The following is an 18,242-nucleotide window of genomic DNA, read 5'->3' on the forward strand; positions in this document are numbered from 1 at the left end:
GAACAGATTACAATGAAATTTGGTATGTAGGTAGCTGAAGATCCAGAATAAGACATTGACTATAATTTTATCCCGAAAATCCTACAGGAACGGGATAACGCTAAGACCAACAGGAGCGGAGCCACGCGAGTGAAACCGCGGAGCGCAGCTAACTAGTTAGAAACAAATAATATTATGTCAAAAGATTTTTATGAATGGTGATTTTAATATGTAAACAGGAAAGATATATTTAAACATTGACCTCCATAAGTCTGCAAGATAAATTCATAATTAGCAACATTATTACGATATCAAAATATTTACAGTTTACTAGCCGTTTGCCCGCCATCTTGGCGTTAGTTTCTATAGGTCTTAGCGTGATGATATAATATAGTCTATAATAACCTCTCTCGATTAATGGATTATCTTCTTCTTAATATATATAAATCTCGTGTCACAATGTTTGTCCTCAATGGACTCCTAAACCACTTAACCGATTATAATAAAATTCGCACACCATGTGCAGTTCGATCCAACTTGAGAGATAGGATAGGTTTTATCCCGGAAATCCCACGGGAAAGGGAACAATGCGGGGTTTTCTCTGAAAACGCGGGCGGAGCCGTGGGCGGAAAGCTAGTTTAACAGTAAAATAATATTTCAAATCGGACCAGTAGTTCCTGAGATTAGCGCGTTCAAACAAACAAACTCTACAGCTTTATAATATTAGTATAGATTGAGCCACAGCCCACAGAATATAATATAATAGTACTTGATTAAGTTTAGCCACATGTGGGATTTCCCGAAATAAAAAAAAACGACGTGTGGCACTTGGGGACTGTCGCGGTAAAGCTATTGCATGCTATGCCTTCAAGCCACACCTCCGCCCGTCGGAGTGGGGAGCGTGAGGTTTTTTCGTTACGGAATTTCTCGATTCGGTCCCCGCACTCAAGGCCCGCAATAGAAGCTATGCAATAGCTTAAAAAAAATTATATGTTAGTCAAGAAAATTTAGTTAATTGATTTTTCAATCCTTGTTTAAAACTTATTCATCGAATAACGTATTAAACTACAATTTCAAAAATGTATTCTAATTGTCCGTTTAAGACAGTTTACAGGTGACATATTTTTAAAATGTTCGTGTAATACTTTATTGGACGGAAAATTTTTAACCAATAATTGAAAAATCCTTAGGCCCTTAATGATTTTTTTATTTAACTCAAAAATCTTCCTTCTTCAAAGATAAATATAAAAGTACAGATATTAAACGTTATATTTGCATAGATACATAAAACATTTGTTATGTGTTTTATGCGGAAAGAGGAAACAAAACTGGTTATCGATGAGCTAATAATTATTGTATTACTTAATAATAATATTGAGAGTCAAGATTACTTGTTTATATTTTAATATTTTGTAAAAAATAAGCTTTGAAACTATTTTAAAAGTTGCCAAGAAACTTTGAGTTGTTTCACAGAAGACACAACATACCTACCTATTAATAATAAGCTTTATTTATTCCAACTTACAATTAATAAATACATATTGTACATAACTATGACATTCTTAGTTTTTTTTTTATCTATTCCTTGTTAGGTGGCCCCTTATGGGTAAAAGCCTCCTCCATCTTGTACCAAAGATCCCTATCTTGGTCCATACGCATCCAGTTTTTGCCTGCTATGTTCTCTATGTCGTCCATCCACCTCTTCTTCTGCCTTCCTACTTTCCTTTTGCCGATTGGGCCCTGCCATTTATGGTATGGTATGTCCATCTTTCATCTTTATATCTAGACAGGTGTCCTGCCCATTTCCACTTTTGTTTTCAACTAAAATTAAGTGCGTCTGTTAGTTTGGTTTTCTTGCGAATGTCCACGTTCTTTTGTTTTTCTATTCTTCTTAGTTTCAGTATACTTCGTTCCATAGCATGTTGGCACGAAGAAATTTTGTTCTTGACTTGTTCTGTAAAGACCCATGTCTGGCTTGCATAAGTAAGGCTTGGGAGAATACAGGAATCCATTATTATCTTTTTTACTTTAGGGCTATAATTACTTTTTAGAATATCTTTTTGGGCCCAGTATTTTTTCCAGGCTGTACCTATTCTTCTGTCTACTTCGTTTTCATTGCTTTTTGCATCAAAAGAAACCAACTTTCCAAGGTACACATATTCATTTACATAGTCTATTAGGCTTTCCTCTATTCTAATTGTTTTCTTTTGACTATTTGACATAATATTAGTTTTAGATGCATTCATGTTACTTTTATGCTTTCAGAGTTTAATTTTTGTAGCATTGATTCTAGACCTGTTGCAGACTCACTGAAAAGAACAATGTCATCAGCAAACCTTAGGTGTGTAAGTTTTTATTTCGTATCGTATATGCCATTATTTTCCCACTTAATGTTTTTAAAAATATCTTCAAGGACGGCTATAAATAGCTTTGGAGACAATGGGTCACCCTGGCGTACTCCTCTTCCAATTTTGAATTCCTCCCCCAGGTAATAGTTAAAAATAAGGAAATCCATACTTCATTTTAATTATTATTTTATATCCATACTAATATTATAAATGCGAAAGTAACTCTGTCTGTCTGATTGAGTGACAGCCTAGCGATGCCTGTAAGTACAATAATTTATAAATGAAAAACTTTTTAAACAAAAAAAAATAGTCCTGCGTATTTCGTCGTTCCATGTTTACGCTTGACTAATTGTGGAAATATAATAAAACGGTACAAGTGTCATAATAGTTATAGGATATATCCCTAAACTAATGTACTTAAAAAAATAATTCTGCGTCTCCACCGGGAACTACTAACTACCGGGAACCCAGGACTACTGTACCAAAGAGGCAGTCATATAAAAATAAGCGGTTGTAAAAGTCTTACCATATGTGGAAACTCTCTTGCCACAGCATCCGTACCAGCAATAATACGATACCCATCTCCTGCGTCTGGGCACGTACTGACGCGCTCGTACTCGTCTGGGTCGTCCTTGGCCGACACACACTTGTCCGTGTAGCGCTGGTTCTCCAGACACTCTGTAAGGCAAATTATTTATTAACTACCTACCTAGCTTTCCGTTCGCGGTTTCACCCGCGTTTTCGAGGAAAAATTCTCATACGCATAGTTCCCGTTCCCGTGGGATTTTCGGGATAAAACCTATCCTATGTGTTAATCCAAGTTACCCTCTATATGTGTGCTAAATTTCATTGTATTCGGTTCTACTATTTGCGTGAAAGACTAACAAACGTACTTACACATACATCCATCCTCAAAAACTTTTGCGTTTATAATATGAAGTTAGAAGTAGAATTAAATTCCACTATAGTATAGAGTGCACTAGTAACTTACTTCTCCAAGCAACATGACTATCCTGTTTCCCCCGCAAGTACACACGCGGCAAGGGGGGGCAGCCCCTCGGCTCGTCCCGTACCGGTGGGGAAGGACTGTTTCGGCAGCACACTATGGGCTCTCTACCGTCGTATCGACATATCTGTAAAGAGATTTGTTTTGTAGTTCTATATTTCGATACTAATAATCCTAGGTGCGTGCTGTTTCACGCGCGTAAATGAGTTTTTCCTTACCTTATATTCTGTGACAATATCACTAAAAAAATTATCTTACGTTACTCCTTATTATATCAGCCTTATTATATGATATATCAGCTATCTGTCAGCAGCAGAATTAGATTTTATAAAAATCACACATGTGATTTATTTTCGCATTTTAAGTAAATAGATAAGTTAGGTATGGGATTTATCTAAGACTAGCTGTGCCCCGCGGTTTTAACCACATTGCTCAGTTCCTGTTTGTCTTAGCGTGATGATAACATAGCCTTCGATAAATGTAATCGGGCCAGTAGTTCCTGAGATTAGCGCGTTCAAACAAACAAACTCTTAAGCTTTATAATCCATACTTATTAATGCGAAAGTAACTCTGTCTGTCTGTTACTCAATCACGCCTAAACTACTGAACCAATTTTCATGAAATTTGGTATGGAGATATTTTGATACGCGAGAAAGGACATAGGCTAATTTTTATGCCGGGAAAATGACGCAATCCCGAAAATCCCACGGGAACGGGAACTATGCGGGCTTTTCTTTGCCTGCGCGGGCGAAGCCGCGGGCGGAAACCTAGTAGTTAATAATGTAACAACAAGAATTTTAATAAGAAAACAAAACCTGATTGTTAATTTATGTAGCCCATGCTGATGATCGCATCGATATCTCATAAATCAAAATCCGTCCAGCGGTTTAGGTTGTAGGGCGTGCCAAAGAAATATACATAGGTACACGTACATACAATGGAAAAACATACCCTTCTTTCGCAGTCGGGTAAAACTGGTCGCCATGAGCAGAAATCAACTTAAGAAAAAAAAATGTTGAATTTTCATTTTTTTCGTTTTTGGAAATGTCGGTTTAAAAATAGAATAAAATCGATCAATCCCCTTAACCCCAAAGTAATTATTTTTGATAAAATTTGTGATATTATCATATTATATTTCACCCGACCGGTTTATAAACAACAAAATACAAATGAATAATTTGCACATGTTTTGTAAACAAATGCAAAAAACCTAATGTTGCCAACTTAGTAGCGTTTCCCCAAATTTGGGGGTTTATTATAAGAAAAATTTACTGCAAGAAAGCTACACTATCGTGATTTTTTTCATTTATTCAACTCGTGCAACTAGTTTTAAATATATTTTCGATCTTTAAATATAAAATAATAATACGTTTATTTTAGTCTTGAAGACTTCCTTTTATTATTAACTAGCTTACCGCCCGCGGCTTCGCCTGCTTTGCCTAAAACCTAATAAATAATAAACTTAAACCTTCCTCTTGAATCACTCTATCTATTAAAAAAACCGCATCAAAATCATTTGCTTAGTTTTAAAGATTTAAGCATACAAATGGACATAGGGACATACTACTATAATAGGTCATTGGGGACATAGAGAAAGCGACTTTGTTTTATACTATGTAGTGATTACTAATTTATAGTCAAGTTTTATAAATATTAACTTAATTTTTTATTTTAAGTGTATTTTGCATTTTGAAATTTATCTATTGTATAAGATGTTTCACCTCGTTAAAAAAATCTGAACCACTTTGTAGCGCAGCGTCCTAACTACCTCCAAAATTCCAAATAGGTATATAAATCTTACAACGAAGCATAATTTCGCATGAATTGTTAAAATATAGCGTATGTGCCAAGCGCACGTGTCAGAAGACGTGTCGCATCTTCTTTGGTAAGATTCAAACATACCAAAATCGTCGCCCTCCCTCTCGACCGCCCTCTGTACTTTGTTAAATAAGTATTATGTATTTTAAATTGTCGTATATGGTGTACAATATAGAATTTTTTATTCATTCATTCATTCATTCATCGTCTACTTACTCCATGACGTGACGGTATTGTCATGACGCGACCTTGAAATTTTTCTCTCAACGTGCCTTAAGAAGTTTCACTTCTAAAAAAATAATATATTTAACTGCCCTTACCTCAAATAAATTAGGGGAAAAACAATCTGTAGCTGGCAACCCTGACCTCTGTTTAGATCTCAGTCAACTTGTTTTAGTGTTTCTGAACGGTCGTGCATGTGTGACTATGTTAAAATACTTGATTCTGTTGCTGTGTGCGTGTGTGCGTGCACAGTATTATTACAGGAGTAAGTATAGTGTTTTCCTCATTGGATAAATCTTATATTAAAATTCTAGTGTCTCAAACCTTTATACATTTTAATCAAAGTTTACCGGGTCAACTAATATTATATACTAGCTGTGCCGCGCGGTTTCACCCGCGTGGCTCCGCTCCTGTTGGTCTTAGCGTGATAATATATAGCCTATATTACTCGTGGATAATGTAGCTTTCGAATGGTGAAAGAATTTTTAAAATCGGTCCAGTAGTTTATGAGCCTATTCATTACAATAAAACAAAAAACAAACAAAGTTTTCCTCTTTATAATATTATTAACTATGTACATATAATAAATATTAGTGTACAAAAAATAAAAATGAATCTATATTTACCTTGGTCACGTCACACGTGTGAACGGCAGAACCGATTTCGATAATTCTTATTCGTTCGTTATTGTCACGAGAAGGATCTTATGTAAAAATAATCGAGTAATTTTCACTAAAGTTAAGAAAATGCGAAACCATTAACTTCACGGGTTTGACAGTTTTCGCGAAGAAAGAAAGTAAGAAATAAATATAATTAAGGACAGGATAACGTCTGTCGGGTCAGTTCTTGGTCTGCTAGATAAAAAGACTTATAAATAAAATATGACATTATCAACTTGTGTGTTTTGATTCGTATGTATTTTATTATGCGATTATTTTGCTATAAATCACTACATAGTATAAAACACAGGTATAAAACAAAGTCGCTTTCTCTGTCCCTATGTCCCTTTGTATGCTTAAATCCACGGATTTTGATCCGGTTTTTTTAATAGATAGAGTGATTCAAGAGGAAGGTTTTAGTATATAATTTATTAGGTTTTAGACAAAGCGGGCGAAGCCGCGGGCGGTTAGCTAGTCAAGTATAAATCTTATATTATAAGTTGAAAAAAATGCAAATATTAAGAACTTATTAACTAGTATTCAATGTCAGGAACGTGGACCTATGTTTGACCCCCTCCTTGGTACAGTGGTTGGCGCGTGTGCGTAGTACCGAGGGGTCCTGGGTTTGATTCCCGGTGGAGACGAAGAAAAAAAATCGGTCTGGTAGGACACAGAAGGCTGATCACCTACTTGTCCCTAAAGGAAATCGATCAGTAAAACAGATGTATAATGCATCTGCCCCTTACCCCACTAAGGGACATGGGACTTCACTTACAATGTCGTGACTATAAAGTTAGTGGACTATAAATTGATATTGTGTATGCATCTGTAAATCTTCTTTTCAATATAATAATAAAAATAATATAAAGTACTAGTTTCCGCCCGCGGCTTCGCCCGCGCAGGCAAAAAAAAACCCGCATAGTTCCCGCTCCCTTGGGATTTCCGATATTGCGTCATTTTCCCGGGATAAAAAGTAGCCTATGTCCTTTCTCGGGTATCAAAATATCTCCATACCAAATTTCATGAAAATTAGTTCAGTAGTTTAGGCGTGATTGAGTGACAGACAGACAGACAGAGTTACTTTCGCATTTATAATATTAGTATGGATTTGTTTGTTTATCATATCATAGGTATAGTAACCTCATTATCTTAAATTAGCGTAAAAACCACGTTCCAATAGTATTAAGAGTTGACCTCAAGATAAAAAATATGGTACTTATCTCTGGACTAGCTGCGCCTCGCTGTTTCACCCGCTTGGCTCCACTCCTGTTGGTCGTAGCGAAATGATATATAGCCTATAACCTTCCTCGATAAATGGGCTATCTAACAACGAAAGAATTTTTCAAATCGGACCAGTTGTTCCCGAGATTAGCGCGTTCAAACAAACAAACAAACTCTTCAGCTTTACAATATTATAGTATAGATTAGTATAGATTATACCCTGAAAATTTACAATATATATATATATTTATATTGTAAATTTTCAGTATCGTAAACCGCCCCGTTCATTTTTTGTAACTTCAAACGAAATAAGTATGCTTTTCGATTAATTAATTATTGAAAGTCAGTTGATCATTCAAAACATTTAGATGAGCGTTAAAGGTTTGCATTTTCCAAATCTATACTAATATTATAAAGCTGAAGAGTTTGTTTGTTTGAACGGGCTAATCTCAGGAACTACTTGGTCCGATTTGAAAAATTATTTTGGTGTTAGATAGCCCATTTATCGAAGAAGGCTATAGGGCAGGCATACATCATTATGCTAAGACCACCAGGAGCGGAGCCACGCGGGTGAAACCGCGAAGCACAGCTGGTACTTAAGATGTAATACTTCTGATTTTTCTACATTGAACCGTAGATTAGAGTTTAGGGTTGTGAGTTTAGAGTTTAAAGTTAAGTCCTTCGAGTTGTGAGTTTATGATTTGAATTAGAGTTTTTATTTTCAGGGGGCCAGGTGTGTGACGTAGACAACAGTATCGGCACATGTAAGAGTGTGAACCAGTGTCCCTACGCCCAACAACTTATTTACCAAAATGAAATAAATGCACCGGTATTTATTTAAGCATTTTATAATAACTTTTACATTTTTCAACTGATTTCAACAATAATCGTTTGTTACAAGCTTAGATATAGCTTCTAGAAATAATACTGCTTTAAAACATCATGGTAGCCCGTTGAAAAAGGATCAAATTTTTTGACAAAAATTATTTTTCGTCAAAAAAATAATCTCGGGAGTGAGTGAAATGTATAGTTGAAATGATTGACTCACACGACTCACGTCGAATCACCACGCGTGATTCGACGTATTTCTGTAAAGTTGCATATAGTAACACATTTTTTTTACGGATTTGTGATTTTCGTTTATTGAAGTGAAACTTCGCGGGTTGAGAGTAAAATTTCAAGGTCATGGCAATACTGTCACGTCATGGAGTAAAATGACGATTGTAGTATCTTTGAATCTCGCCAAAGAAGTTTCACAGCTGCCACGTGTGCTCGGCACATACGCTTTTCTTTATTTATTTCTAATATTGTTTTGTTTCTTTCAGTCGTGCTTCTATGAACAGAACGTGTTAATAGCATGCTGCCCTAATAACTTTGTCATGCACAGAACGGGCACTTTTCGGGACCTCTTTTTAAGTTCCGTGGAAGGTATCAAGCGCTCTAACGACATGGTAAATAGTATAAAAAGTGTTTCTATAAATATGCGATGTAGCCTATATACCTACTAGGTTTCCGCCCGCGGCTTCGCCGGCGCAGTCAAAGAAAGACCCGCATAGTTCCCGTTCCCGTGCGATTTCCGGGATTGCGTCATTTTCCCGAGATAAAAAGTAGCCTATGTCCTTTCTCGGGTATCAAAATATCTCCATACCAAATTTCATGAAAATTGGTTCAGTAGTTTAGGCGTGATTGAGTAACAGACAGAGTTACTTTCGCATTAATAATATTATAGTATGGATTATAAAGCTTAAGAGTTTGTTTGTTTGAACGCGCTAATCTCAGGAACTACTGGCCCGATTACATTTATCGAAGGCTATGTTAAAGACAAACAGGAACTGAGCAATATGGTTAAAACCGCGGGGCACAGCTAGTCTTAGATAAATCCCATACCTAACTTATCTATTTACTTAAAATGCGAAAATAAATCACATGTGTGATTTTTATAAAATCTAGTTCCGCTGCTGACAGATAGCTGATATAATAAGGAGTAACGTAAGATACTTTTTAGTGATATTACAGAATATAAGGTAAGGAAAAACTCATTTACGCGCGTGAAACAGCACGCACCTAGGATTATTAGTATCGAAATATAGAACTACAAAACAAATCTCTTTACAGATATGTCGATACGACGGTAGAGAGCCCATAGTGTGCTGCCGAAACAGTCCTTCCCCACCGGTACGGGACGAGCCGAGGGGCTGCCCCCCCTTGCCGCGTGTGTACTTGCGGGGGAAACAGGATAGTCATGTTGCTTGGAGAAGTAAGTTACTAGTGTACTCTATACTATAGTGTAATTGAATCCTCCTTCTAACTTCATTATAAACGCAAAAGTTTTTGAGGATGGATGTATGTGTAAGTACGTTTGTTAGTCTTTCACGCAAATAGTAGAACCGATTACAATGAAATTTAGCACACATATAGAGGGTAACTTGGATTAACACATAGGATAGGTTTTATCCCGAAAATCCCACGGGAACGGGAACTATGAGTATGAGAATTTTTCTTTGAAAACGCGGATGAAACCGCGGACGGAAAGCTAGGTAGTTAATAAATAATTTGCCTTACAGAGTGTCTGGAGAACCAGCGCTACACGGACAAGTGTGTGTCGGCCAAGGACGACCCAGACGAGTACGAGCGCGTCAGTACGTGCCCAGACGCAGGAGATGGGTATCGTATCATTGCTGGTACGGATGCTGTGGCAAGAGAGTTTCCACATATGGTAAGAGTTTTATAACCGTTTATTTTTATATGACTGGCTCTTTGGTACAGTAGTCCTGGGTTCGATTCCCGGTGGAGACGTAGAATTATTTTTTTAAGTACTTTAGTTTAGGGATATATCCTATAATCATTATGACACTTGTACCGTTTTTATTATATTTCCACAATTAGTCAAGCGTAACCATGGAACGACGAAATATGCAGGACTATTTTTTTTTTGTTTAAAAAGTTTTTCACTTATAAATTATTGTACTTACAGGCATCGCTAGGCTGTCACTCAATGACTGAAAACGACACGAAGGACATCATTTGGATCGGCGCGGGGTCTCTCATCAGTGACAAGTTCATTTTGACGGCTGCTCACGTGCTACAAGAACCAACTCAGTAAGTTTTTGTTTTCCTTTTTACAAGTATTATAAAAACTTGTGATGTATTTAAAAGCTTTTGAAGTGTTCTTTAAGCGCGTTGAGAGTAAAATTTCAAGGACGCGACATGGCAATACCGCACTTCATGGAGTAAGGCGACGATTTTGATATCTTTGAATATTGCCAACAAGTTTCACTTCTGACACGTGTGCTCGGTACACACGCTCTTTTATTAACTTGCAATGAATGTATGTTCGGCTGAAATCTTGCAACTCAATTTTGAAGCAGATATACATTTCATATGATAAACGCGAAAGTTCGTAAGTATGGATGGATGGTTTAATGGATGTTTTTTATTGTTCCACGTAAAATCTACTGGACGGATTTGGATATAACTTAACAGGAATAAAGGTATACATCTGAATAACACATAAGCTATAGATATAGTTAATTTTGCTCGCAACGCATTGATACAGTGGCACAGAGTACTTACAACAATTCATTTCATGTTAAATTGGCTATTTGAACATAATGAGTAGGTAAGTGATTGTAGCTAAATGTTAAAAAAAAAATTGGTTGTCTGTAAAGTCGGTTTAACTGACGATAGTTGAACGTGACAACGTCCGATTGTGCTTCTTTGTCGCTCGTTCCGCGCTCTCGCTTGCACTTCAAGCCTTACATGGAACACCTCAGAGCAAGGTAACGCCGCATGAGTCATGTTTTTTCGTGCATGCAGCCGGCTCTATCGAATTATAAGACGTTGTCACGTCAATAAAAATACAATAAATAAAACATTTATTGATAACAAACGAAAAAGTATACAAGCCGCACAGAAACAGAAAAAAAGTAAGAAATGAATGTTAACTTTAACTTTTTTTTCCAGTAAACTCATAAAATACGCACTACTTGGGACAACTAAAAAGACAGACGTTCGGGATGGTATTCTGTACAACATAATTAAGTGGTATCCCCATAATCTGTACTCTCTCGCCAATCAGACCAATGACATCGGGCTTGTCGAGTTGGATAGAAGGTAAGGGTCTGGTAGGCAAGTTCTTACTAGTTTACTACCTACTAATAATTTTATAATTTGTATGCAAATTTTACACAAAACTCACACAAATTAGTAAAAAAGTAAATATATATTATTAAAAATTCATTTTCCAGTTTAGTTAAAAGAAGAAAAAAGAAAAATCATTTTTTTTAACAATAGGTTTAAAAGTAAAATTCAAACATGTTTTGATGATTTTAATTTAAATAAATATTAAAATGCTTGAATATTAAATTAAACTAGAAAACTATACTAATATTATAAAGCTGAAGAGTTTGTTTGTTTGAACGCGCTAATCTCGGGAGCTACTGGTCCGATTTGAAAAATTATTTCTGTGTTAGATATCTCATTTATCGAGGAAGGCTATAGGCTATATATCATCACGCTACGATCAACAGGAGAGGAGCCATGGGGGTGAAACCGCGCGAAGCAGCTAGTTTATCATAATTACCTACTTATGTATTAAGTATAGTACATGTCAAGGCGCATGTTTGAATTTACCTTTGTGTTTTCATGAAACCCTGCAGGGTAGTTTTCTCCGAGTTCATTCGTCCAGCCTGTCTGCCGCTGCCAGACATTGAGCTAGACACTCAACGCATTGTAGCCGGGTGGGGCCAGACCGCGCAGGCGGGAAACACCTCGGACACACTCTTGAAGGTATCTAAATGAAATCAATTACTTAATAGCTTTTGAAGTGAAACTTCTTTATCGGGGTTGGAAAAAATTTTTGTGTAAAATTTTTTTTGTTACGCGTGACATTTTTCCGTTACGCGCCATCTTTTTCTTATACCTACCTCGCGTGATTTCGCGACGTATTTCTGTAAAGTTGCAAATAGTAGGTAAATTATTTTTTGAAAAATAAGGTCATAAAGAAGTTTCACTTCTTACGTGTGTACACTAGTACACGCACAAATTTTTTATTTTTTACGTATATTGTTGTACCTTACAATATTTTTATCACAAACTCAAACTAAAATATTTATTTCTGTAACTAGGTAGACTTCGTTTAGAAGCACTTTTGAATCGTTAAAATACAGCAAAATAATATTGAAAATAATATTTTATCATTGCATTGTAAATGATTTGCATTTTTTATAAATTATAAACGATTTTACTTACAAATTAAATAATACATCAACAACCGACCGAACTGAGGGTAGAGTGCAAAAATATTAGAGTCCACTTGTGGATAGGAGTGAAGTTATAAGTAGGTACTTACAAGATAGAGTGAAGTTTGTCAATTAAAAGCTATGTGTACATAATAGAAATATAGTGGCACTTTTTGTTTGATACATTTTAGCAGTTTTCTATACGATGGCCATATCGTAAATTTGCTCATTTCATGAAATGATTGATCATTTCACGAAATGGTCGCATTTCATGATGTGGCCAACATAGTTTGACCAGATCGTTGAATCATCAACGTTTTTTGTCATCCACATTTGGCCAGATCGTATAAAATGTAGGGATTCTATTAAACTAAAAAAAAATTCAGAATGTTTTAAGAACTTGTTTATTGTCATTTGTTAGTGCCACGGTAGCGGCCGGCGAGTGCCAGAAGCGAATCGCTTTTTAGAAAAGAATCAATTATAATAATACAGTAGGATATATAAATATATTTATAGGATTTTAGACGCATTTTTTCTTGAATATAAGATATCCGCAGTTTCCATAGTACTCGAACCTCTTCGTCATAAATTCTTTGCTATGACTTTCTTCGTATTGTAATTAAACGTGAATTAAACGAACTATGAAGTTTTTAACTGCGAATAATAAAATTTTCGCCAGCAACCGCCATCTTCACACATAAACACAGCGCTTGCAGCGCCTCTAGCAATAATTAATGTAACTACTTTACGATATGGTCAAATAATTTTGATAATTTCATGAAAAAATCACGCGTTTAGTTGCCCATATCGAGAAACGCTTTCTTGTCATTGATCTGCTCAAACCACAGCATGATGTGTCCAATAGACAATCAACCATTTCATGAAATGCGACCATATCGTGAAATGATCAATCATTTCATGAAATAAGCAAATCTACGATATGGCCACGACATGTACACACCATACTATAGATTGGTTAATAAATAATAATATAGTCCACACAACTCGTAAACCATTTTTTTTTTGTATTATAAATATATACGTATATGCATAGTGGTATAAATAAATGTTTTTCTTTCTTTCTCTATTCCACAGACACAGATAGAAATAGTGCCGAACATTATGTGCATAAACCAGATCAAAAAGAAGCACTTCAAATGGAACGAAGCGACTATGATGTGCGGGAAGGGCATCATGGTTAACACTCCACAAGTTATGTACACGGATACTTGCAAGGTGACTATTTTTTATTTTTTTTTTAGAAATGTACACGGGACCCGTTGGGACGGAACCCGTCCGGGTTCAATATTAGTTTTAATGTAATAAAAATGTTCTATTCTACACAAATGCCTAATTGATGTAGACAGTTGATAACAAATCACCGCAAGTCAACGACCAAGAAGCTTATATCTAATACACTGGAGATTGCACTGTGAACATTAACTTGTCACAAGAAAATATGACCTTCAATGACGCCTGTATGTTTTTTTATCCCTTTCACACCAACTTGACAAGTTAGGTGTGAATCCCTTTCACACCAACTTGCCAAGTTAGGTGTGAAAGGGTTAAAAAAACATACAAAAATTAGCCCATGTCCTTTCTCGGGTATCAAAATATCTCCATACCAAATTTCGAAGAAAATTCGTTCAGTAGTTTAGGCGTGATTGAGTAACAGACAGACAGACAGACAGAGTTACTTTCGCATTTATAAAATTAGTATGGATAATATTAGTTAGTATAGATTGGACTTCTTCTAGATTAATAAAGTGTTAACAATGGCTTACAGGGCGACAGCGGTGGTCCAGTAATGGCAAAAGCCAAGAAACTCAACTGTACATACATCGTTGTAGCCGTGGTGTCCTTTGGCCCCACTTGTGGGAAGGGAGTCCCAGCGACGTATACCAAAGTAGCGCCGTATATAGATTGGATCGTGGACACCGTGTGGCCTGATGATGTGCATAAGCGATGGCATTAGAATGGAAGAGCCATGTAGAAATTTAATTTTAAACGATTGTGATTGAGTGATTTATCCATTTCATAATAAACTAGCTGCGCTCCGCGGTTCCACACACATTGCTCCGCTCCTGTTGGTCTTAGTGCGATGATATTATATTGCCTTCCTCGGATAAATGGGCTATCTAAGACCGAAAGAATTTTTCAAATCGGACCAGTAGTTTCTGAGATTAGCGCGTTCAAACAAACAAATTCAGCTTTATAATATTATAAGTATAGAGGTAGATACGATAAAATCTTTAATTTCTAAATATATTATATACTCGCGTAAAATCAAACACAATAAAATACAAAGCCATGTGTTAGTTTGCTGTTAAATAATAGCAGAATTCGATGGAATTAGAAATAAATAACTATTTTGAATTAAATATATTAGTTTTTTATAGCATTGTATGTTTTAATCATGTTTTATTTTTAAACGTGTATGTGACTAGTTATAAGTAGAATTGGATACTTTTGCTTTTATGGAATTCAAATGCTTTATAAATATAAATTTATAAAGAATAGAAAAAATTCGATCACGAGGCGGAACTCGAACCCGCATCCTTTCGCGCTATAAACCGGGGCGGACGCCTAACTAACTCGGCCACTCGTGACCCGCCAGAGTGATCGAATTTATTCTATTTTTTCAGTTTTATGTCTCTTAATTTATAGTCATAAGTACTTACTACATAGGTACGTCTTAAAAAAAATAAAGTCATATTTCAAGCATTCTTTCGTTTTATTTACTAGCCGCTTCTCCCGGCGTGTTGACCTAGAACGATAAAGATGAAGCTTTTAAAATGAAAAAAAAAAAGGCTGCGATGTACCATGGACCAATATAGGTATTCAAGAGGACTGACAATCGCCATACTAGAGATCATAGCACTAAAATTTCAAACTTTTACTAGGTGGCACTCAGATTTGAGCTTATTATAAATTTGCAGTTTTAAAAGCGCAACTAGTGACCAATTTTAGAACTAAGGAAACAGCAAACTATCGCCACCTATCGCTTTTCAATTTTATCATCTTGAGCATATTGGTCCATGGATGTACGCAACAAAGAGTAAACACTTTCTTTAAAAATTGATCGGGGTATAAGATTTAAAAATATAAATAATAAAGATACCTTTGAGCCTTATTATTATCGCCAACAGATAGCCTGTGGCTGTAAACGTGTTTGTGTAAAAAAAAACACTATTACTTTTTCATAATGACATTTCATACGTGCTACAGAAAACGTTGAATATTGAGTTGTGGTTCGCTAACTACCTCTTAACTCTAAGCATATTCTCACTCTAAAACTCCTAACTATATTCAATTCTTCAGATACAAAAAATCATATTAATTATAATCAATTTAAATTCGCACGAAAATGAGATGATTCAGAAATTCTAAAATCAATAATCAAACAAAGGCAAAAAACGAACATGCACACATTCAAAAGAAAGTAAGGATTCCTTTTTATTAAATCTCTCGGTCTGGAAAGACACAGAAGGCTTTTTGTCGCTAAAGAAAATCGATAGGAAGAATCAGGAACAACATAATATGCATCTGCCCTATCTACCCCACAAAGGGAGACGAGACTTCACACACTTTTTAAGAAAGCAATTTTGAACCAAACAATTCCGAGCCAAGTTATTTTCATCTTCATTTAACTACTCATGTGTAACTTCAAGGTAACTACATAGGCATGAGTAAATGGCAACTGCCATAATCCACCATGCTAGCCCATATAACCGCTTGTCGTATGAAGAACCTTTACAAATCGTATTCAATGACGCTACAAGGAAAAAACACGACTAAATTGTTTCAAGCCGGTCTGAGTTTCTAAAAAACTATAAATTAATTATTTGTATGATACAAGAAAGGTGTAGGTATTTGTTTTAATTAAGATTCGCATAGAATCTAGGAGTAACTACGCTTCTACAATCTATATACATATTTAACTAGCGGTCCGCCCCGGCTTCGCCCGTGGTACATAAATTATAATAGAGCTATAGAACTCCAACGGTGAAAGAGTTCTTGAAATAAGCGCGTTCAAACTTCAAACAAACAAATTATTACTTACTAGCTTCCGCCCGCGACTCCGTCCGCGCGGAAAAATTAAGATTTTTTTTCTACGTATTTTTCCGGGATAAAAAGTATGCCCAGGATAATGAGGTTTAAACTTTAATTATAATAAGTTTCATCGAAATCGAACCGTTAGTTTTCACGTCATGCCTTCACATACAGACAGACAGACAAAAATTTTTTCAATCACATATATTTGGGTTTGGTATCGATCCAGTAACACTGCTATTTATTTTTTTTTTTCAATATTTTCAATGTACAGAATTGGCCCTTCTACAGATTTATTATATTACTAGCGGTCCGCCCCGGCTTCGCCCGTGGTACATATTGACGTTTTCTCTACATAAGAACCATCCTCGTACTTTTGGGATTCATTTTTATATTATAGATGTAGATTATAGTACCTATATCATGTTTTGAATTTTTATTGCAAACCTTTTGGCGCAGTTTAATATTAGTATAGATAATCCAACGATTTATTATACAGTAGAACTCCAATTATCCGAATTAATGGGGACCGGGACCCATTCGGATAATCAAATATTCGGATAATCGGATTTAAAAAAAATGCCATTGGAGAGAATAAAAGCTACGTTTTGATATTGCACTATTTTTTTATTGAATTAAATGAAAGAAACATGAAATTTTCACATGTTTTAAATATAAATAAAATATACTTATGTACAAGTTTAGAAATAAAAATCATTGTTTTTTAAACATCTCCGTCAATGTAAGCTGTTTTGCGGTCTTCAACCGTTTTCGACAATTTTTTTGTGATTCGGATAATCGGCGATTCGGATAGTCGGAGTTCGTATAATTGGAGTTCTACTGTATTGATCTATTAATTAAAGAAGTGATTTACTTGCAATTAAGGTTGGATATTAATGGATAAATAATTGTGTATAATATAATATTATTTCATAGTAGTTCTGTTTAATAATAATACTGCGACTTCGTCCACGTTTTTAGATAAAATATCAGCTACCTACTAGGTATATATTATATGCAATTGCGAAAATGTCCTTTTTTTGAAGTCGGTTAAAAATAGACACGTACATTTTATTTACAACAAGTGATAACTGCGTTAAAAACAACCGACTTCAAACTTGCACTTGCAACATTTACAAATAACAGACAAAAATGCTCATAAAATAAAAACTACTGGGCCTATCCGAATAAAATTTTATGGGACCAATTCGACATCGTCCCGCATCGAACAAAAAAAGAATCACGTAAATCGGTTCAGAAACCTCGGAGTAATCGGTGTACATACATAAAAAAATCATACCGGCCAAATTGATAACCTCCTCCTTTTTTTTAAAGTCGGTTAAATACTACAAAACTAAATATGCTGCTTTCCGCGGCTTTGCCCGCGTTTGTTTTATTTATCGATATTAGCGTAGGTGAAATAAAACGAAAATCGTTTTTTTGATACGGTTACTGGTTAGTAAGTAAAAAAGTGTAGAACATGTGTAGGACATAACATTGAGCTACTATTACTACGTAGTAATAATAGCTTAATGGGACATAATTACAATTTAAATTGTTTAACGGGTGAATAGATGTCTGATTGAGGTGGCAGACTTAAATATTGCTCAATCATCGTTATCTTATTTTAACCATATTTTAACACTAGAGCGCTCGCGCGGGGGACATAGGTAATTTTCTATCCCAGTTAAAATAG

The 18,242-nt window shown here is 35.5% G+C and overlaps 1 protein-coding gene and 1 long non-coding RNA gene across 2 annotated transcripts; one reads left to right on the forward strand and one right to left on the reverse strand.

Annotated features, from left to right (window-relative positions):
* Positions 1 to 2,562: 2,562 nt before the first annotated feature.
* LOC123702457 lies at positions 2,563 to 3,458 on the reverse strand. Its single transcript, XR_006752878.1, has 3 exons — positions 3,319 to 3,458; positions 2,854 to 3,005; positions 2,563 to 2,585 (listed from the first exon to the last, which is right to left on the reverse strand). It is a non-coding gene; the product is annotated as an uncharacterized LOC123702457 (long non-coding RNA).
* A 2,086-nt stretch (positions 3,459 to 5,544) lies between these two features.
* On the forward strand, positions 5,545 to 14,618 carry LOC123702453 (venom serine protease Bi-VSP-like). The gene is made up of 10 exons (XM_045650199.1): positions 5,545 to 5,638; positions 7,979 to 8,082; positions 8,579 to 8,704; positions 9,369 to 9,510; positions 9,818 to 9,969; positions 10,228 to 10,352; positions 11,217 to 11,366; positions 11,912 to 12,041; positions 13,589 to 13,729; positions 14,280 to 14,618. Exons 1-10 carry the CDS (start codon positions 5,578 to 5,580, stop codon positions 14,466 to 14,468), a joined length of 1,320 nt encoding a protein of 439 aa, XP_045506155.1. The 5' UTR covers positions 5,545 to 5,577; the 3' UTR covers positions 14,469 to 14,618.
* The last annotated feature ends 3,624 nt before the right edge of the window (positions 14,619 to 18,242 follow it).

This window comes from Colias croceus, chromosome 23 (assembly GCF_905220415.1).
Source record: "Colias croceus chromosome 23, ilColCroc2.1".
Classification (NCBI taxonomy): Eukaryota; Metazoa; Arthropoda; class Insecta; order Lepidoptera; family Pieridae; genus Colias; species Colias croceus.